This window comes from Vipera berus, assembly GCF_964194415.1.
Source record: "Vipera berus genome assembly, chromosome: 5".
NCBI classification, from domain to species: domain Eukaryota; kingdom Metazoa; phylum Chordata; class Lepidosauria; order Squamata; family Viperidae; genus Vipera; species Vipera berus.
The window spans coordinates 65,086,234-65,107,407 of NC_138207.1; the positions used below are offsets into that span (position 1 = coordinate 65,086,234).

General features: G+C 37.3%; 1 protein-coding gene across 2 annotated transcripts in view; it reads left to right on the forward strand.

Moving 5' to 3' along the window:
- Positions 1–21,174, forward strand: part of DOCK1 (dedicator of cytokinesis 1) — a 443,954-nt gene that overhangs the window by 406,697 nt on the left and 16,083 nt on the right. For both annotated transcript variants that reach the window (XM_081328492.1, XM_081328491.1), the window contains exons 47-51: positions 5,741–5,878; positions 7,143–7,288; positions 8,392–8,590; positions 15,029–15,179; positions 20,107–20,252. In XM_081328492.1, coding sequence (XP_081184618.1) covers positions 5,741–5,878; positions 7,143–7,288; positions 8,392–8,590; positions 15,029–15,179; positions 20,107–20,252 — 780 coding nt within the window. The remainder of the gene's footprint in view (positions 1–5,740; positions 5,879–7,142; positions 7,289–8,391; positions 8,591–15,028; positions 15,180–20,106; positions 20,253–21,174) is intronic.

Consider the following 21,174-nt stretch of genomic DNA (forward strand, 5'->3'; position numbering starts at 1 on the left):
ATATCATAAATTCTGTTATAGTTGCTGATAGAACTATGAGGAAATGGATATTCCTTCCCAAGATAGTACCATACAGTCAGTGGTGGGATTCAGCTGCTTTGCACCACTTTGGCAGAACCGGTAGCTAATTTTTTGTTGCCCAGGCCCAGAGAACTGGTGGTTCACATATTTGAATGCCATCACTGCATGCAGTATTCCTTTCAACCATTTCCATCCAGTTTTTTGAAAGCAGTGGAATTCTGATTATCATTTTTACCACTGTATGCAGTGAGTCATTTGCTACACCCAGTGGCCATTCCGCCCAATGATTTATAGCTTTTTATAGCCATCCGGCCATTGCTGTGGCAATACATCAATAATGAAGACAAGCTTTATATCATAATAGCAAGGCTAGCTGATGCTATAAAATGCTATAAATTGTTATAAATTACAAGAATGGAAAAGGCTTATCAGAAAAGGAGTAGAAAAGATGGTAATGTATTGACTATCCCCTTCCCAGGGTGAAGGTCCATAGCAAGAAACTGCATTTATGCATCAAGAAGCACACCACTGACAGTAACTTCACTAGTGTTATTTTGTGAAAAGGAGTCTCTCTTGGTTAAAACTCTCATTTTTCCCCTCAGAATGTAGCAAGGCCCATATAGAACATATTTTGTACAGTTTTGCAAACAGCCAATCCATTGTGTTGCTCCAGGAGTAAATGGATTTGAGGGTTATGTTTTTTAAGGCTTGTAAAGAAAAAAGGGAAGCCCAAACATACCACCATAATGAAAAAAAGCAAAGCTTTAACTAAGGATTTTTGTTGTTAGCTGCAAAGTCGTGTCCGACCCATCGCGACCCTATGGACAACGTTCCTCCAGGCCTTCCTGTCCTCTACCATCTTCTGGAGTCCATTTAAGCTCACGCCTACTGCTTCAGTGACTCCATCCAGCCACCTCATTCTCTGTCGTCCCCTTCTTCTCTTGCCCTCAATCTTTCCCAGCATTAGGCTCTTCTCCAGTGAGTCCTTCCTTCTCATTAGGTGGCCAAAGTATTTGAGTTTTAGCTTCAGGATCTGGCCTTCTAAAGAGCAGTCAGGGTTGATCTCCTCTAGGACTGACCGGTTTGATCGCCTTGCAGTCCAAGGGATTCGCAGGAGTCTTCTCCAACACCATAGCTCAAAGGCCTCAATTCTTTGGCGCTCGGCCTTTCTTATGGTCCAACTTTCACTGCCATACATTGCAACTGGGAAGACCATAGCCTTGACTATACGCATTTTTGTTGACAGAGTGATGTCTCTGCTTTTTAGTGTGCTGTCTAGATTTGCCATGGCTTTCCTCCCGAGGAGCAAGCGTCTTTTAATTTCTTGGCTACAGTCTCCATCTGCAGTGATCTTGGAGCCCAGGAAAATAAAATCTGTCACTACCTCCATTTCTTCCCCATCTATTTGCCAGGAATTGAGAGGGCCGGATGCCATGATCTTGGTTTTCTTAATGTTAAGTTTCAACCCAACTTTTGCACTCTCCTTCTTCACCCGCAACAAGAGGCTCTTTAGTTCTTCTTCACTTTCTGCCATTAGAGTGGTATCATCTGCATACCTTAGGTTGTTGATATTTCTTCCGGCAATCTTAATTCCAACTTTTGATTCATCTAGCCCTGCCTTTCTCATGATGTGCTCTGCATATAAGTTAAATAGGCAGGGCAACAGTATACAGCCTTGCCGGACTCCTTTCCCAATTTTGAACCAATCAGTGCTTCCGTGTCCAGTTCTCACTGTTGCTTCTTGGTCCACATATAGGTTTCTCAAGAGACAAATAAGATGGTCTGGTACGCCCATCTCTTTAAGAACTTGCCACAGTTTGTTATGATCCACACAATCAAAGGTTTTAGCATAGTCAATGAAGCAGAAGTAGATGTTTTTCTGGAACTCTCTAGCTTTCTCCATGATCCAGCGTATGTTGGCAATTTGATCTCTAGTTCCTCTGCCTCTTCGAAATCCTGCCTGTACTTCTGGTAGTTCTTGATCCACATACTGCTGGAGTCTAGCTTGTAGGATTTTAAGCATAACTTTACTAGCATGAGAAATGAGTGCAATGGTGCGATAGTTTGAACATTCTTTGGCACTGCCTTTCTTTGGAATTGGAATGTAAACTGATCTTTTCCAATCCTGTGGCCACTGTTGAGTTTTCCAAATTTGCTGGCAAATTGAGTGTAGCACTTTTACTGCATCATCTTTTAAGATTTTGAATAGCTCAGCTGGAATACTGTCACCTCCACTAGCTTTGTTGTTGCTCAGCTTTTCTAAGGCCCACTTCTCTTCACATTCTAGGATGTCTGGCTCGAGGTCAATGACCACCTCATTGTGATTATCAGGGACGTTAAGCTCATTCTTGTATAGTGCTTCTGTGTAATTTTGCCACCTCTTCTTAATCTCTTCTGCCTCTGTTAGGTCCCTGCCATTTTGGTCCTTTATCATGCCCATTTTTGCATTAAACGTTCTCTTCATCTCTCCAATTTTCTTGAATAGATCTCTGGTCTTCACTATTCTATTGTTTTCTTCTATTTCTTTGCACTGTTCATTTAAGAAGGCATTCTTATCTCTTCTAGCTATTCTCTGGAATTCTGCATTCAGTTGGGCGTATTTTTCTTTTTCTCCCTTGCCTTTTGCTTCCCTCCTTTCCTCAGCTATTTGCAAAGCTTCCTCAAACAGCCGTTTTGCTTTCTTGCATTTCTTTTTCTTTGGGATGGTTTTAGTTGCTACCTCTTGTACAATGTTGCGAACCTCTGTCCATAGGTCTTCAGGCACTCTGTCTATCAGATCTAATTCCTTAAATCTATTTGTCACCTCTAGTGTATATTCAACCGGGATATGATTTAATTCATACCTGAGTGGCCTAGTGCTTTTCCCTACTTTCTTCAGTTTAAGCCTAAACTTTGCAATGAGAAGCTCATGGTCTGAGCCACAGTCAGCTCCTGGTCTTGTTTTTACTGACTGTATACAGCTTCTCCATCTTTGGCTGCAGAACACATAGTCAATCTGATTTCTGTGTTGACCATCTGGTGATGTCCATGTGTAGAGCCGTCTCTTGGGTAGTTGGAAAAGAGTGTTTGCTATGACCATTGTATTCTCTTGACAAAATTCTATCAGCCTGTGCCCTGCTTCATTCTATACTCCAAGGCCAAACTTGCCTGTTATTCCGGTTATTGTTTGGCTTCCTACTTTAGCATTCCAATCCCCCATGATGATAAGGACATCATTTTTTGGTGTTAGTTCTATAAGGTGCTGTAGGGCTTCATAGAACCGGTCAATTTCATCCTCTTCAGCACTGGTGGTTGGGGCATAGACTTCGACTACTGTGATATTGAATGGTTTGCCTTGGATTCGAACTGAGATCATTCTGTCATTTTGAGGATTGTATCCCAGTATTGCTTTTCCTACTCATTTATTAACTATGAAGGCTACTCCATTTCTTCTGAGGGATTCTTGCCCGCAGTAGTATACCTGATGGTCATCTGAATTAAATTCACCCATTCCTGTCCATTTTAATTCGCTGATACCTAAGATGTCGATGTTCAGTCTTGTCATCTCTTGTTTGACCACGTCCAGCTTTTCTTGATTCATGGATCTTACATTCCAGATTCCTATGGAGAAAAAATCTTTACAGCATCGGACTTTCCTTTCACCACCAGACACATCCACAGCTGAGTGTCCTTTCAGCTTTGGCCCAGTCGCTTCATTCTTTCTGGTGCTACTAGTACTAGCCCTCTGCTCTTCCCCAGTAGCATATTGGATGCCTTCCGACCTGAGGGGCTCATCTTCCAGCATCATATCATTTTGCCTTTTGGTACTGTCCATAGGGTTTTCATGGCAAAGATACTGGAGTGGGTTGCCATTTCCTTCTCCAGTGGATCACGTTTTGTCAGAGCTCTCTTCTATGACCTTTCCATCTTGGGTGGCCCTGCACGGCATAACTCATAGCTTCATTGAATTATGCAAGCCCCTTCGCCACGACAAGGCAGTAATCCATGAAGGGAGACTAAGGATTAGAAAGTTGCAAAGGGATTCAATAGGTCCAAATGGTAGTAAGAGAACATAGATTAATTAAGTAGTAAGATTAATTAATTAGTAAGAAAACATAGATTAATTAAGTATCTGATATTTTCTCCTGGACTTTACCGAACAAGAGTGGTGTTATTGAGTCTAGTAAGTTGGTTCGTTGGCTCTGAGCACCTTGGGATCATAATTAGAATATATGTTGATTTGGGAAGTGGCATAATCAAGAAGATATGGAGTAGTTTATGAGTGATCCATTGATCACTTTTAACAGTATTTTCTTTTTAATATACAGGATTACATCTATCATATTTTATACAATAGATAAAACCATCAGCAAACATATTTTTGAAGACTTTTTTCTGCTTGTTTTTCTCCTTGTTATTCATTTACTGAAAAATAAAACATTTTATAAATTAAACCAAGGGAGAAGTCTTCTTTTTAGCCTTTAGCTACCTAATAAAATGGGAGAAGGAGCAAATAGAAGCGTAATTATAATTGTGGTACTTTATATTTAAGTTCCATAGCATAGCGAAATAGGTTATAATTAATGTTTGATTATAAAGAAGTAGTTCTAATTGAAGCAGCAGAAAAGTGACTTTAAAAAAAATATGATACCATATAATGTAAATGTAAATATTATACTTCTTAAGTCTTTTTCGTTAGAAGTCAAGCGAATCAGCAATTGCATTCTAATTCAAATCAGATTCCAGATTACATTCTGGCAAGATTTCTTGAATACATTAAGTGCAGTTTGCTTGTTTTCTTCTTCTTCCTTAATAATAAAATCTGCTAATTTAGGTGAATATATAGGGATGGTAGGGAAAATTGTTTTAATCAGTATTAGGATTTAATTATGAATGATTAAGAAAGAGCCTCTTATCCTGATTACTATGAAGAATACTAAACACTGAAAACATGTATCTCATTTTCTAACCACCCCATTAAGTTTGAAAGAGGGAGGCAGAGAGAGGGAGGGAGGAAACAACAATCAGGAAGGTTTGTAGCTGAGGGAATAAAGTGTTTTTCTGAAAATACTTTAAAGGTCAGCCCTATCTCCATATTGTGAGATAATTATCTTAACATGGATATTTTATGACAGCAGCCTCACACATAGTTACTTTCAGTCATAAAACAGAATTAATTTCTCTGTTTTTAAAATCTTTAAAACCATTGTCTAGATATGCATGTTTAGCAGTGAGCAAATTGATTTATAAACACTTAAGCACACAAAGATGTATACAAATTCACGTAAAATATTTTAGTGGTCATAATTAGTCCTCTTTAGCCCAAAGCATGTGCTTTTTAATATTTTCATTTCTTGAAATATTTTGGTTCAGACTGTCATAATGTAACATGACTCATCTTTCAATATCATTCTAAGTATATGCCTTGTTTTCCTAAAAGCATATAAATATGGATTTATCTATGAAATTATATACATAAAAATATGGATAATAGAAAAACTGCACAGGACATAAATACCATGTAAATATGAGTTTTGTGGAATAACAGTAACAGTAACTTTTGTATAATCTTTGTTTCCTTATAACGAACAGTGACATTTTGCATAGATTAGCACCATTCTTACAGGTATTTTTATCCTGGCAACTCTTATGTATACAGCTGAGGTGAAATTCTCATTGTGTTCGTATTACATTTGAAAGAAGATCAGAAAATGAAATAAAATATAATTTCCCATTTCAGATCCCTTTCCTGACAGAAGGTATCCGAATTCATGGGAATAAAGTTACAGAAGCACTAAGGCCATTTCATGAGAGGATGGAAGCCTGTTTTAAACAACTGAAAGAAAAAGTTGAAAAACAATATGGAATCAGAAGTCTTGTGAGTAGCTCTTTAAATATGTTATTTTTAAACACTTTTCGGCTTTAAAGTGAAGTGATGGAAAGGCCTCTCATGGCGAAACGGAGGCTGGGGAGCAACACGCAGGAGTGGTGATGAGTGGCTGCAGAAGAAGAGGGCCGACAAGGTGAGGCAGATGTTGGGGCATGGGAGGTCTGGCTTTAGTGGTTCTAAGGTAAGCAGGTAAGACATCCCCTGAAAATAAGACCTGGTGCTTCTTTTGGAGGCAAAAAATATATAAGGCCATGTGTTATTTTCAGGGAAACCAGGTAAAATAAGAGCTGAGCAGGAGCAGTGAGGTTGCCACCAGAGAGGCAACTTTCAGATTCAGCTCACCTCTGCTCCTTCTTGTTTTCTATAATGTAGGTACCAAGTGAGGTAAGGTTTGTAATTATATCTGATGATAAGGGATGTGTTTGCAAGGAACAGAAAGAAGCCTGAGAATAAACACTGAAGTAAAAATCATCATGGAGAAATACGATGAGACTCAACAACTTAGTTATCGCTGGGGAATTAGGGCAGGCTGCTGGTTGTCCTCTTTTCCTTTGCGATTACAATCCAACCAAGGAAGTCAAAGTAACAGTAAAAGTGGCTAAACATGCTGCTCTTCATATAAAGTCAGCTATTGATCAAATATTTATTATCCTATACATATATTCCTGGATGGAGCTGGTGATTTGCTAACAGTCTGGCTAGGAAGAGGGGTCGGTTTGCAATAGGATGGGAAAGTGAGGAGGTGGAATAGTCAATAGAAATTCTATCTTGCTGTTAAGTAGGCCAAGTCAGGAAACAGATACCACACAGACTACTGGAACTTTTTTGTGGGGGGAGGGGGTTTAAAGTATATTTAAAGAATATTGAACATCTGATTGAGTTTCCCTTGACCTCCACTTATATTAGAGATAGTTATGGCATTGAACCTCTTTGTCATTCCTTCTTTCTTTTCAGGGATAAATTATTGTATACTTAACCATTATTGCATTTCTTCTTCATGGTTAGCTTTGTACTCTACAGGCACACACCAGATGTCTGTCAAATTTCAGTATAATTATAATTATAATTATAATGACTGTTATTCGAAATTCCCTTTTTGAAGAAAGGCTATCATGGACGGCCTAGAGCCTTATAAGTGAGGTCTTAGGAACCCCAGTTAGTAATGGTGCTCTTAATAATGGACTGATGAAGTCACCATACTTTTCATTTTCATTTTTTATTATGTCTTTTTTATTTCTATTTTGTTTTGTAGCCCTCATCAGTAGATGACAGACAAGGCAGTCGGCCAAGGTCTATGGTTCGATCATTCACAATGCCATCCTCCTCAAGGCCACTATCTGTTGCTTCAATTTCTTCAATCTCTTCTGACAGTGCTCCTTCTAGACCTGGCTCAGATGGGTAAATGCAACATAATATGTGTTGTAGCTCTGCTCTATACCCTTTTCTTTGCCTTTTTGAAAATCAAATCTAAGCAATAAGAGGCTATCATTGTGTATTTTGCTAGATCATTCTGGAACTATTTGCTTTTATTTCATAAAATTTAAGGCAAATTGAAAATCAGGCAGTGAAAAAATATTTAGCTTGAAGATTCTTATCAGACTCTTTATCCAAAATATTAAATATTAATATTTAAAATTAAAATATTTAAAATATTTAAAATTCACCAAGTTCTCTACTGGTTTTGTTTTATTACTATTTCTGTTTGATGTTGCACACACCATGATCCCTATCCCATTGCATGGAGGAAGTGGGAGTAATTGCCTGCATATTTGTGGAATGCCAAGATTTTGATCCAGAAACTTTATCACTAACATGCCGTTGTTTATATAACAAAAATAGGCATCTAGAGATAGTGTTTTACTTTAGCTTTATAAATAGCTTTTGATATGTTCTTTTATCTTGACGTGTAAAAGCAGAGAGTAAAAAAGATGGAACCAGTCAGGATACTTGTGCATTTGCAAAAGTATGTTTAAATTGGTTATTCTTTGGTGGAAGCAAACATGCCTATTTGCATTTTAGTGCAAATATTATAGCAGAGAAATATTTTTTGGCAGAAAAGTTCTGTTGTGCTTTAATCTGGAGCACAATGTTCCCACAATTACTACAGTATGGTTGCTTTCCTTAAAAAACAGTCAATATTTGTATGTCCAGTGATACTAGCAACTAGCAACTGCAGTTCCATATAGATGCTATTACCATGCGATTATATTCCTTAAGAAAAAATAGCCACAGTGAACACGTATAATGATGATTGATGTCATAGCTGCATTTTTACTAAGAAGACCTTCCAGTGTTGTTTGATTCACAAAATGCAATACTGTATTGTAAACTGTTTTGAAAAATAATCCTAGAGAATTGAAATCTAAAAATGTATGTTTGCATATAGTATGTATCTGTAAACAAACATGTTTTTGCACATTTCCTTGTTTGATTGAAGTAGAATGAATATGCTGGGCTTTCATTGTACTTACTGTGCATTAAGAAAAATTAATATTGTTTAGGTTTGTGCTTGAGCCCCTTCTGCCAAAAAAGATGCATTCTCGATCACAAGATAAGTTGGATAAAGATGACTCAGATAAAGATAAGAAAGAAAAGAAGAAAGAAAAGAGAAACAGCAAGCACCAAGAAATATTTGAGAAAGAATTGAAATCAACTGATATTTCTCTGCAGCAGTCTGAAGCAGTGATACTTTCAGAAACTGTAATTATAATTTACTCATACTTTATTTTTAAAAAAAACTTCTGCAAAGCAGAATCTAATAAACTGTCAAAATGCTGGGGGGGTGTTATACTCTTGGGATCTGGCATCTCTAAGGAGTTTATATCATGTAGGATTGATTTAAATATCTCAAAACTCATGAATCCTTGTGAATATAATATAGAGTGGAAGCAGAATGTGAATAATTAGTATACTCACTTGAAGAAGCCTCTTCTCTAGATTATTTAGCCAAGTGATCAGATAGCGCACTCCACATGCTGACATTTGGAAAAATTATGCAACTTTATCCCCATATGTATTTTTAATCCTATACTGGTGCCATATTAAAGAGAGTTGAGGGACTGGAGATTAATCAGTATCCAATACGTTTTTCCAGACTTACCCATAAACTTGATAATGATCATAAATTATATTCAGTCTTTAAAGGAGGTATGCTAAGCACAGTCAAAAGAATCTGCAATTGTATCTATCCATATAGGCAGTGGTGGGATTCAAATATGTGAACAACCAGTTCTCTGTGTGGATGCCGCTTCTGGAAGTCCATTCTGGGCCTGGGCAACAAAAAATTAGCTACCGGTTCTGCTGAAATGGTGCAAACTGGCTGAATCCCACCACTGCATATAGGGGTATAATAAAAAGTAATTACTGTTACATCTAACTATTATAAACAATCATTTTATTAATTGTACAGTTTGTCTACTATTCAGAGAAAGCAGCACAGAATCTTTAAAAAAAACACCGATCTGGATAGCTGCTATGCTTCTTTGTAGCACAGTAGATATATTTTACATTAATCTGGGCTTACAATTTATCATGAGATGTGGGAATTAATGAGTAATGAATATTAAAGGACAGTATAACAGTATAACAGAGTTGGAAGAGACCTTGTAGTCTTTACTGTATCTTTCTAATTTATGCTCTCAGGTCAGTTGCTGAGACCTTGTCAAATCTGGAGTGTATAGAGGGGCCCGTTGCTATGTTTCCCCAACTATTTTATTAGGGTTATCTGTGCTCTGCATAGAGATCTTTTGTACTGAATGAGTAGGAAAAAATCATAAATATCAAGAAGCCCCCCTATGCCATTGTATTTAGGGTTATTTTTACAAAATGCCTTATTGATTCCAAATAGTTTCCTTTAAATTTAAATATTGTACTGTTTATTTTTTTAGTTGGATATAGACAGAGAGACAGATAGATAGACAGACAGACAGGCACAGATAAAATAAAAGATATGTTATCTCACCCATACAATATATAGGTAAAGGTAAAGGTTCCCCCGCACATGCGTGCTAGTCGTTTCCAACTCTAGGGGCCGGTGCTCATCTCCGTTTCAAAGCCGAAGAGCCAGCACTTGTCCGAGGACATCTCCGTGGTCATGTGGCCGGCATGACTAGATGCCAAAGGCGCACGGAACGCTGTTACCTTCCCACTGTAGTGGTCCCTATTTTTCTACTTGCATTGTTACGTGCTTTCGAACTGCTAGGTTGGCAGAAGCTGGGACAAGTAACAGGTGCTCACTCTGTTACGCGGCACTCGGGATTTGACCCGCCAAACTGCCGACCTTCTGATCGACAAGCTCAGCGTCCTAACCCACTGAGCCACCGCGTCCCTTATACAATACATACACGTAGGCAAATGGAAGGTGGGTGTAATACACCATATACTCTAGATTAATTGCCTCTAGATTAATATAATTATAAACATATATTCTTTAGGGAGATTGTCCTTTACTAGGAAAATCTCATGTTTTTTCATGGCAATTCTAGTTTTTTGGAAAACTATAATGGATGCATTACAAGCATCCATTCTAAGGCATCCTTCGTATACGACATAAAGACCAGTAGTGTGCTGCAGAAATAGGGAGTCTAAACTTTAGTTAAAAAAATAAGTAAAATGTTGTATTATATTATTCTTAATAACATAAACATATCAACCAAAAGAATGCCATTAATAAAGTGTAGGATACCTCAAGAATGTAGAAGTACAGACTCTTTCCTTCTTAGAGCTTTCAGCCTTTGCTTAAAATACATTGCAAAGCTATTAGGGTATAATTTTTCCTCTCTGTGGGGAGACAGCTATTCCATGTAAGGAAGAGCATCATTACTCTGGTGCTTTGAGACCATTCTACTGATGAATGTCATTTGGCTAGGGAAAGGATTCCTCCTTCCTCTTTCTTAAATCTGGTTTGAAGAGACAAGAAATCTTCCAAAGCCAGTTTGTAGTTTATGCACACAGCGCTAGAGGGAAAGATGAAAGTGAAAGAAGTCTTGCTGATAGCTCTGCTATCAGAAACCTGTTCACCTAGTATCGATTAGAGTCCTTAGTTTTTATTAGAGTGGTAGTGGAGTCCCTTAAATAGAGCTCAACTTCAAATGACTGCATGGACATGGATATGGGTTTTTCTTGACAGTAGTTCTTAAATTCAGATTTTCATTATATAACAGCAATTTGTTAGGTCTTAGTTAGTCTGGAACAGTATTCTCTGTTCATGCTAATTAGTATGAAAGGCTTTATTTATGTAAAAGATTTATATGGCCATCCATCATAAGCAATTGTGGGCAGAATGCAACAACCGTAAAACCAATAAATAAAACAAATGTTTGTTACTTTATCTCTATATGCTTAAATAGAAAACAGCTGTATTACATTTACAGCTGGTGTGGATTTACATATCTGGAGGCAGTGGCGTAGCGTGGGTTGTCAGCACCCGGGGCAAGGCAACCGGAAGCGGAAATAGAGGGGCGGGCGGGCGGTGACGTCACGGCACTGCTGAAAAGACGCGCCCCGCAGCGGCATAGACTTTCCAAGAAGAGTCGCGCGCATGCGGGATGCTTCTGGGTCCCTCTCGAGGGCGGCTGGGCGGGGCTCCGACCTGCAAGAGCCGCTGCATTCAAGCTCGCACGTGAGCCCCGCTAAATAAAGCCACACATGCGCACGAAGCTAGGCCAGCTCGGCCAAACCTGCCAGGGCGCCTGCGGGGCGCTTGCGGTTGGCCTGAGCCTGGGCGGAGAGTTGGCCGCTTCTATTTATTTTATTCAGTTTATGTGGCCGCCCATCTCACCTGCTGGACTCATTTCGCTTTGCAAGAAAGAGCAGCTCGAGAGCGGAGCCAAGCCAACTCTGTGCAGCCCTTGGGGCTCCCTGAGCAGCTCAGTGCGAGCGCGCCCCCCCCCAGATGTTGCGCCCGGTGCGGCCGGCCCCCCCTGCACTCCCTACGCTACGCCACTGTCTGGAGGTACTATGATAGTTCTGAACTAGTCAGTTCTGAACTAGAGAGATAAGAAATGAATTTCCCATTTAGCCATTTAGTTCAATAGCTCATTACTGACACCTCATACTTTTTCAATCACAAATTGCTGTGGAGATAAAATAGTGTATAATCCAAGTGTGTGGAGGTCTGTGTATGTTATTCTAAGCTTTTTGATCACATCTTTGCTAACAAATTTGGTTTTTATTCTTTGTTCTTCATGGTATCCTTTTTGCTTAATAGCTTCTTGTCTATAATTTCATTTGCCCCTCTTCATTACCTTATTTTAAAATCAATGCAAATGAATTATTGTGAGTGTATGAATAATGTAATTTTATGAAATATTGTAGACATCGATAGTTACATTTATATAACCTCATAAACATGACAAATTGTAGGCATCATTCAGTTTACCCTCACCTTCCTTTTCAAGCTACAGATATGCGGAAATTATTCATTTCCCTTATGTAGTTGTTGCATTCACACTTATATCATAGTGATGATGTATTTTTCAGTAGAGAGTTATTTCCCACAATGTTGCAGAAACTGTACTGTAACTGGTTCACCTATTGCCTGGACTTATTTGTTAAATTTAGAAATATTGTTACATAGTGACTCTATAGAGAAAACTCTACTTATTTCTGGTTTAGCACAATTCCAGAATATGTGTGTGTGTGTGTGTGTGTGTGTGTGTTTGTGTGTGTATAAAAGTTCCTTTGCTGTGAGATTCTCGGAGTCATTGAGAGTTGGGCAGCATACAAGTTTAATAAATTACTATTATTATCCAATTAAATAGTGCTGACTTATTCACAATAGTTAAAAATGGTTACATTCAATAAAATTAATAAAGCGGTTAAAAGAAAATCACAGTCAAAGCATAGTTAAAATAACAGCTAAAAAAATATTAAAATTATGTATACTATATATTTCTTAGTTAAAAGGGCCTGAATTTTTTAACAAAAGAACCGCGAAAGGCCATTAAGGAGGCTGCTGGTCCAGTGTCTCCAAATAAGCAAGAATCTCCCTTTCCCATTTTCCTACTGACTATGGTAGCCTCAGGTTGATACATGGGATAGCTGTACAGTCAAAACCTAGGGCACGTGCAGAATGATAGGGATATAAGCATTCTGTAAAGTATCTTGAACCTAAATTTTTAAGACTTTAAATGTAACTCCCAAGGCTTTGAACTGCACTCAGAAACAAATGGGTAATCTAGTCATGTTTTACAGGGCTAACACAATAGCATCTTGCTATTTTTTGCTGTTGCAATGTAGTTACAACAGATTCAGCACTTTTGTAAGCTCTTAAGGCTAATACTCACAATTTAAGAATGAACATAATAATCCTTTAGAAGTCCTACTACAGGTACTGTTCACAGAAGCTAAAACTATTTGACAAGGTTAATATCTCTTGACAAATACAGGTTGAGTTCCCATATTGCACAATATGTAGCTTGCTTGTTCAGAGTTTTAACATATTATATGAATCCAATAATTGTGTACATGTAATAAATTGTAATATTTTACTAAATAAACTATGGTTTAATATGAGCTATGAATGAAACTAATGATTGGATATTTTAAAAAGGAGATACCAACAAATTGGCTATGAATGTGCATTTCAAAAATCCAAACATAAACACCAACCCACAAAATACATATTATAATTTAACTGGGAAATTGAAATTAATTCTGGTATTCCATATCTTGAAAAACTTCATAAAAACCTGTCTCTTTTGATTAGTTTTGTTGCAAACGATGTTCCCTAGCTTGATCTTCATCAAATAAAAGCAGTATCAAACTCACGTATTTCAAAGTCAAGAAACAGTTCGCTGTTTATAGTAGTCATTTTATACTATGCATTCTTCATGTATTTTGCATATTTAAGTCATCATCTGACTGCTTCAACTGTTCTGATGATGCCTGTGTCAGCCTCAAGTGATTCCTAGCTTGATATCTCCTGTGGTTGACATTCCCCTGAAACAGCTGCTTTGGATTCAGAGTCATCTGAATACTAGATCATGATAATTCTGTATTAACTGGATAGGGGCTGCAATTTATTTTACAATATACTGAGGATACTTTTGATTTTTAATCCAGATACTGCTAAAGTTTTTGGGAAGGGTACAAGTAAATAAATGTATTTAACTACCACTGTGGTGGATTGCATCTTTTTTTGCTGAAAAAAAGATTGGAGTTTTAAGTATATAACTTATGGTATAAAAACACATCTATGTATCTAGTAGCTCTCTGTATTTTATTGAAAAATAATCGCAAAAAGCCTGCATAAGCATAGAGTTTAGGGACAGTGGATATATAGTACAATGTTCTGAAATGGGGTTTGGAGGCAAGGGGGATAAATAACTTCCTAGAAGTGATAACACTGCTTTCTGAGTCCTCCCAGTTCGATGTATCTTGACTTTCAATAACAGAAAAAAAGATCTGTATCACTATTTCATTTTAAGAAACATGACAAATTATAAGTTAATGTCCATTGTATATGAGTCACTATCTAACTCTTATTAAAAGCTCTATAGTTTCCCTAATATTGATAATTCAGTACAATCTGTATTATGTCCCATCAGTAACAAAAAATACTAGTCAACATTATGTGGTTTAGTGGCCTGAATGAGAAAACCCAACATTAAGATGTTGATGATTGTAGCATAAAGATTAGAATCATTATAAAAATATTTTCATACTTATCTTTTAATCTGTTAGTTGTACAGAACATTTTATTAACCAAAAAACTAGGGAAAATCTATCATAGTATCGTTGGTAAAGGACACACCAAGGTCCTTTTATTAATGCTATTTTATTAATTTAACAGAGTAATTCTCCCTTCAGACAAAACCTTTTTTTCCTATCATTATGACATTATGATGTATATATTGGAACACACTTATCACAAAGTCGACAGCTCATAAATTCATGTTTTCTCTCTTATATCTAACAGCTATGCTGTAAGATCAAATTGGTTTTTATTGTATTTCATGGCAAATGTAGTAGGTAATTTGGCCTACTAGATATTGCTGAATTACAACTCTATCAGCCATCATGACCAGTAGTAAGTGATGCTAAGAACTATAGTTCAGCAGTATGTTGTAGTGTAAAATATAGTTAGTGTAAAATATACTTCAAATTGGTCTAACATTCTCTTTTTCCCCCAATCAGATCAGCCCATTGAGACCACAAAGACCAAAGAGCCAAGTTATTAATGTTATGGGAAGTGAAAAACGGTTATCTGTTTCCCCGTTGCCACCTCCTCAAAATATTCCTCCACCAATCACTCCAAGAACCAAACTTTCTTTCAGCTTACAGCCCAGTAAGTCTAAAAAAATTATGTCTAGATGTATTGTTTTAATAAACAAATGTATAGAATATGTTCATCAAGAGCACACTCATATTGACTTTGAATGGAAAAGAAATAATTGATTCATGCATACATAATAACATATTTAGGTATATATCTGATATGGGTTTTGTTATTAATGTGATTTGCATTTCAGCATTACATCCAATGTCTTTGAGTCAGTATAAATACTATTTTTATTTGCTTAAGGTACATAAAAGACACCTCTGGAGGAAGACAAATAAGAAATCCAACTGAACATAGAGCCTTTATCAGTGCTTAGCTTGTGACTATGAGGGCAATGAAACCTAATTATTTCTCTGCTTATTCCATCCATGGATAACCAACTGTGACTAGGTTTTTTGATAGGAAAGGAACACTGGAATCCTTGCAGGATCCTTATGAGAATTATTCTACATGCTGTCACGTTTAGTTGCTTAGAATCACTTGGAGTTGGACTCTGATGGTAAAAATCCTATTCTATAGAGAGTTTGAGTCAGTTAATCTTGAGCATGTGAACTGGAACATGATTGGCATGATGTTTCGCCACTTGCTTTTTAGATTCATGTTTCTCCTGGTTGGTTAGTTAAGGCCTGCTGGAAGCTGATATATAGCAGAATCCAAGCAGTAGCAAATCTCTCTTTACAAAAGGATATGCTCTGCTTTCCTTAAAGGCGGTGATGGTCCATTTCCTCCTCAAAGTGGATCCAAAAGTACTGAATAATTTCAGTCTGATCTCCATAGTAGAAGGCTATGGATGAAACATATCATCTAGATTTATTCCAGTCAGCTTCAGACCAGGTTACAGCACTGAACCTATGTAGATGCCCTTTAGTGGACTTAAGGCAGGGGCTAATATAACTGTTCTAGTCTCTGGGAGTGGTCATCTGTTTGCATAGGATTAAGTATCATCAGTATTGTATCTCTGCCCAGGCCATGACGCCAAAGTTATTTCCCAGTGCCTGAAGGTTGTGCAGTTCTGGATGGGAAAGAAGCTTCAGTTGAATCCTAACAAGACTGAGGGGTATGAGTTTTAGTACCCTAGATCTGGAGACCCTTTACTGTTAATTCTGGCTGTATAATATTTCCCCATTTAGAGTTGGTATGCAATTTGGGAGTCTTCCCAGGCTCATGGCTGGGAAGCAAATGGCAGCTGTAGCCAGGAGGGATTTTGTATAAATCCCTCTTGTGTACCAGATTTATCCATTCCTAGTTTGGGTGTTATCACTCACAATCATTCATGTTTTAAATATTTCACAGTTGTTTTGTTACAATACACTCTACATAGGGCTACCCTTGAAAAGCATTTGGAACTTCACCTTCACCACCTTCAAAAATTCAGCAGGGCATGAAGTTGGGGTGCACCATATATACCCACATAAAAATAAAGGTAAAGGTTTCCCCTTTAGAGTCATGTCTGACTCTAGGGGGCGGTGTTCATCTCCGTTTCTTAGCCAAGGATGCCAGCATTTCAATGGTCATGTGGTCAGCATGATTGTATGCCAAGACACATGGAACACTGTTACCTTCCTACTGAAGTGATGCCTATTTATCTACTCACATTTTCATGCTTTCAAACAGCTAGATGGGCAAGATCTGGGGCAACTAATGGGAGCTCACCCTGCTGCGGAGCAATTGGGTCTCAAAGCTGGGCTATCAGCTTTCCAGCTGACAAGCTTAGTGTCTTTATAACTGCTGAGCCATCATGCCCTCCACACCCACATAACACTATAGCCAAGAGAGCTTTTGTAGGCAATTCAAAGTGCTAGTTGTGAACTTTAAAACTATACATGGCATGGTTACTCCCATCTCCAGTAGCTTTTTCTCGGTCAACTATATCTGTTAGGGTGGGTATGCTCCAGTTCCCTTTTGTGAAGCAATGTTGCTTGGCAAAACTTCGTCAAGGCACTTGTCCTATAAAACAGCTTCACCCTGAGTTTCAGATGGCCTTGAACATTTGGCTATTCTTCCAGGGTCACTGGTGGGGATGTTAGTGGAGCCCTGTATGTATGTTTGGTTTTTATGCTTTAGAGAACTTTTAAGGGTACCTTGTCTACATTTTTGATTGGTTGCTTTTTGGCTAGGTGCCCAAATATATTTTGCTTAATGTAAATCAATAAATATACTTATTAGGGAGGAAGTAGGAATATGTGGGGAAATGAGCCTGTTGCAAGTTCCTGATCTATCCAACTGTATCTTAGAAAGGGGAAATAAATTGTAGCCTAAGAGCCTGATTTTAGGTAGCCTTATTTTATGCAAATGGGAGGAGCTTAAATAGAGAAATAGAAGGAAGGGGGAAAAGTCCTTTCCAAGTGAGCAGTTTTGATTTTTAAAGAAGAAAAAAGTGAGAATAGCAAAATTAAACAGAGTGAACTAAGGCAAAGAAAGAAAGAAAGAAAGAAAGAAAGAAAGAAAGAAAGAAAGAAAGAAAGAAAGAAAGAAAGAAAGAAAGAAAGAAAGAAAGAAAGAAAGAAAGAGAAAGAAAGGGAAAAAAAGAAAGAAAGAAAGAAAAAGAAAGAAAGAAAGAAAGAAAGAAAGAAAGAAAGAAAGAAAGAAAGAAAGAAAGAAAGAAAGAAAGAAAGAAAGAAAGAAAAGGTTAAAGAAAAAAATACATGTCAGGAAGATTCGAAAGTTAGTTTTAAAATTGCCCCATTTGAGGAAAAATGATAGTGTATATTGCCTTGGGTCAGCTGGAGATTGTATGCCAACAGTATATGGATCTCAATTCCAAGTTGGCTGAAAGTATAAAAGTCACTGTTGCCTTATTCAGTATTTGCAGAGCAGACTACAATTTCCAGAATTCCCTGGCAACACAGACCAAGCAGAGATAAATTGTTTGCTTATTGGATATGGAATCCACTTCTAGGTACCTTTGGAACCAGTTAGGCATGCTTTCCTCATCTGAGGACCGAGATTTCATCTCTGGCAGGCTTTAATGGGCTGTCTACTTCTCACAATCAGTTCCTGTCTTTTAATACTACAGAAAGGCAGTTGTCTGCAAGAGTAAGCTTTAAAAGGTTTGAGATGGATGTATTTTATGTGCACGAAACTAAAGTCCGATGTGCTGCTCCTCAATGATGTAGGTTCCCAACACAAACTCAGGAAGTTTTATTTACTACTTTTCTGAGGTAGAAAATAAAAATGACATAGAAGTCAGGTGAAATACATTGTCCCCCTTAACTACACATATATGATCCCTTTTCCAAGGAGGTCATGGCAGGGTGTGTGATTCTTTCCTGTCCCCATTTCTTTCTCCTAAGTACCACGTGAGGTACAATAAAAGGCAGACTGAAAAATATAATTTGAAGTTGGATTTTTAACATTTTTAGGCACCTGTTTACGAGAACCTGTATTGCACATTTCATGTTGTATGTAACAGAATGTTGCCTTATTTGGAATTAAAGGTTTTAACAAAATTCTGGAAATTTCAAAAGAGGTCCTAAATAGAATAGATCTGAAATGGTATTGCAATCCATTCATGTTCCTCTCGATATCTATAGCTGTGCAATTCAGGTAGTCCTCGACTCACAAGAGTTTGTTTAGTGCCCATTCAAAGTTACAACGGTAAAAAAAAGTGGCTTATGACTGTTTTTCACACTTATAATCATTGCAGCATCCCCGGGGTCATGTGGTCAAAATTTAGCCGCTTGGCAGCTGACCCATATTTATGACGGTTGCAGTATCCCAGGGTCACATGTCACTTTTTGTGACTTTCTGACAAACAATGTCAATGGAGAAGCTGGATTCACTTAATAATTGTGTTACTAACTTAACTGCAGTGATTCACTTAACAACTGTGAAAAGAAAGGTTGTAAAATGGAACAAAACTCAATTAGCAACTGTCTCTTGCTTAGGGCTCAATTCTGGTTGTAAATTGAAGTCCACTTGTAGCTATTTACCTCATTTAACATTACAGTAATTTTCTAACATTTTAGTAAAATTATATAGTTATACATTTAATTCTTTAAATTGTTTGTGGGAAGAGTGTATTCAATTTTGGCCTTTTAAACTGTGTTTATCCTAGGGGGGGAAAATAAAATGCTGAATCATTTATAATCAGTAACTAAGGAATAATAGGCAAAAAAGTGTAAGAAATAGTTTAGTGGACTCTTTCCTCATAGTAGTGTTAGCATTTGTAGACCACTTCTCATACATCATCCAATATTCAATAATTAATATTGCAAATGAAAATCTAGAAATTCCCATCTCAGATTATGCATTTTTGTTATTGAATGATCATTTGCAGTATAGATGCTCCTAATTTTTCCACCTGATGAAATACAAATAATAACCAGCTCTGTCAAAGAAGGAGCAACTTCAACACTGATTAAGAATGCTTTGTTGGCGAGGGAGCAAAGATTAGTAATAGCTACCTCTGCGGTATCAAACATCATTTAAGGAAAACTGATTAGTCTCCCAGCTGTGTGATCATTCCACAGGAGTCTTGACATTTCTGGTTATTATGGATGTGGTAAAGCAACCATAACAAATATTATAGCAAGTACACCACTTATTTCTGTTGAATTTAACCTTGAATTTATGTATGAAGGGACCTTTCAACTTCACATGTTTTCGGCCCCCACCAATTATAATGCTTACCCTCCCAGCATGTCTAAAGCATTCATACTTGTCACAATCAAGGACATATATTATAATTTCTAAAGTACTTGAGTTCTGAGCAAAAAAAGGTAGCAACTTGATTAGCAATTATATATTATGACAAAAAGATTCTTTCTTTATGATATTGGATGTTTCTTGTTGCTACTCTTTCATTTTTCAAATAAGAAATGTTGGGAGGACTTTATGAAACTAAAAAAAGTTTCTTTTGTATTTCATAATATTATAGATTAGCTGTGAATGTGAATAAGCTGCTGAGAGTTATATGCATCCTTATTTTCAGATTCTGAACTAAACGGCATGAATAATTTGGAAATGATGGACATTCCTCCACCATTACCTCTGAAAGGCAGCACGGCAGACTACGGAAATGTCATGGAGAGCTATGAATCTATTAGCCCTGCCACTTCCCCCCCTGTACCTCAAAGGGTAAGTAACATTGCTAGAAGTAAGTCTACATGACATTTATTGGCTTCATGCACTTTTATAGGGTAATACATGAAAACAAATTAAAGATCAATCTTAAGGCCAGCAATTTTATCATATATTTTGTTTTTAGAACATGCAATTTTGTCAAAATAGTTGAGTGAAAATATTGCTGTTTGTAATTAGAAGCTATTCATTATATTCTGAGATATATGCACAGTTAACATTTTTTTCATATTAGAGCAAAACATGCAAACAAGCTGAATTGTCAGCCTCAAAATATTTTGATGGTAAAATTATTATATCTGACAGATAATAAAGCATGATAAATATGGGTAATATCAGTATACTAATACAGTGGAGAATAGGGTATATGGGTGTTCCCTACGTCCATTTGTCAACAAAATGGAGCTTGTAGAACTGCTATTATCCATCTTTCTTTCCTCTTGAAGCTTCCAGAGTGCCTGAAAATATTGTGAGATGATTTGTAGCAACGTAAGGAAATGCCATCTGGAAACAATTGCAAGGAAAATTATTTCACAATACAAAATCCAGAGTGCCTCCATTAATTTAGCTGCTGGAAAGAGACTTGGCACCCAAAACATCCACTTCTCTTCCTTCTAGCAGGAGCAAGGAGAGAGTAGGGCTCCTGTGCTTCTAGTTGCATGAATCTATAGAGACTGGAGAGTTGACAACAAAAGACCAACTTCTTCTACTTCTTCTTTCCCAGAAGAGAAGTTGATTTTTTTTAGTGCTGGGGTAAAAAGTATCAAGATCTACTTCCCCTCCAAATTCTGCTATAACTCAGCTCAGCAAGAGAAATGGAACAAATGGCTTTTGATCCCAGGGGAATGTTGGAGACTGTGTCAGGAGCCATTACCTAAACAAATAAGGGGTTTTATTGTGGATACTGTGATACCTATGC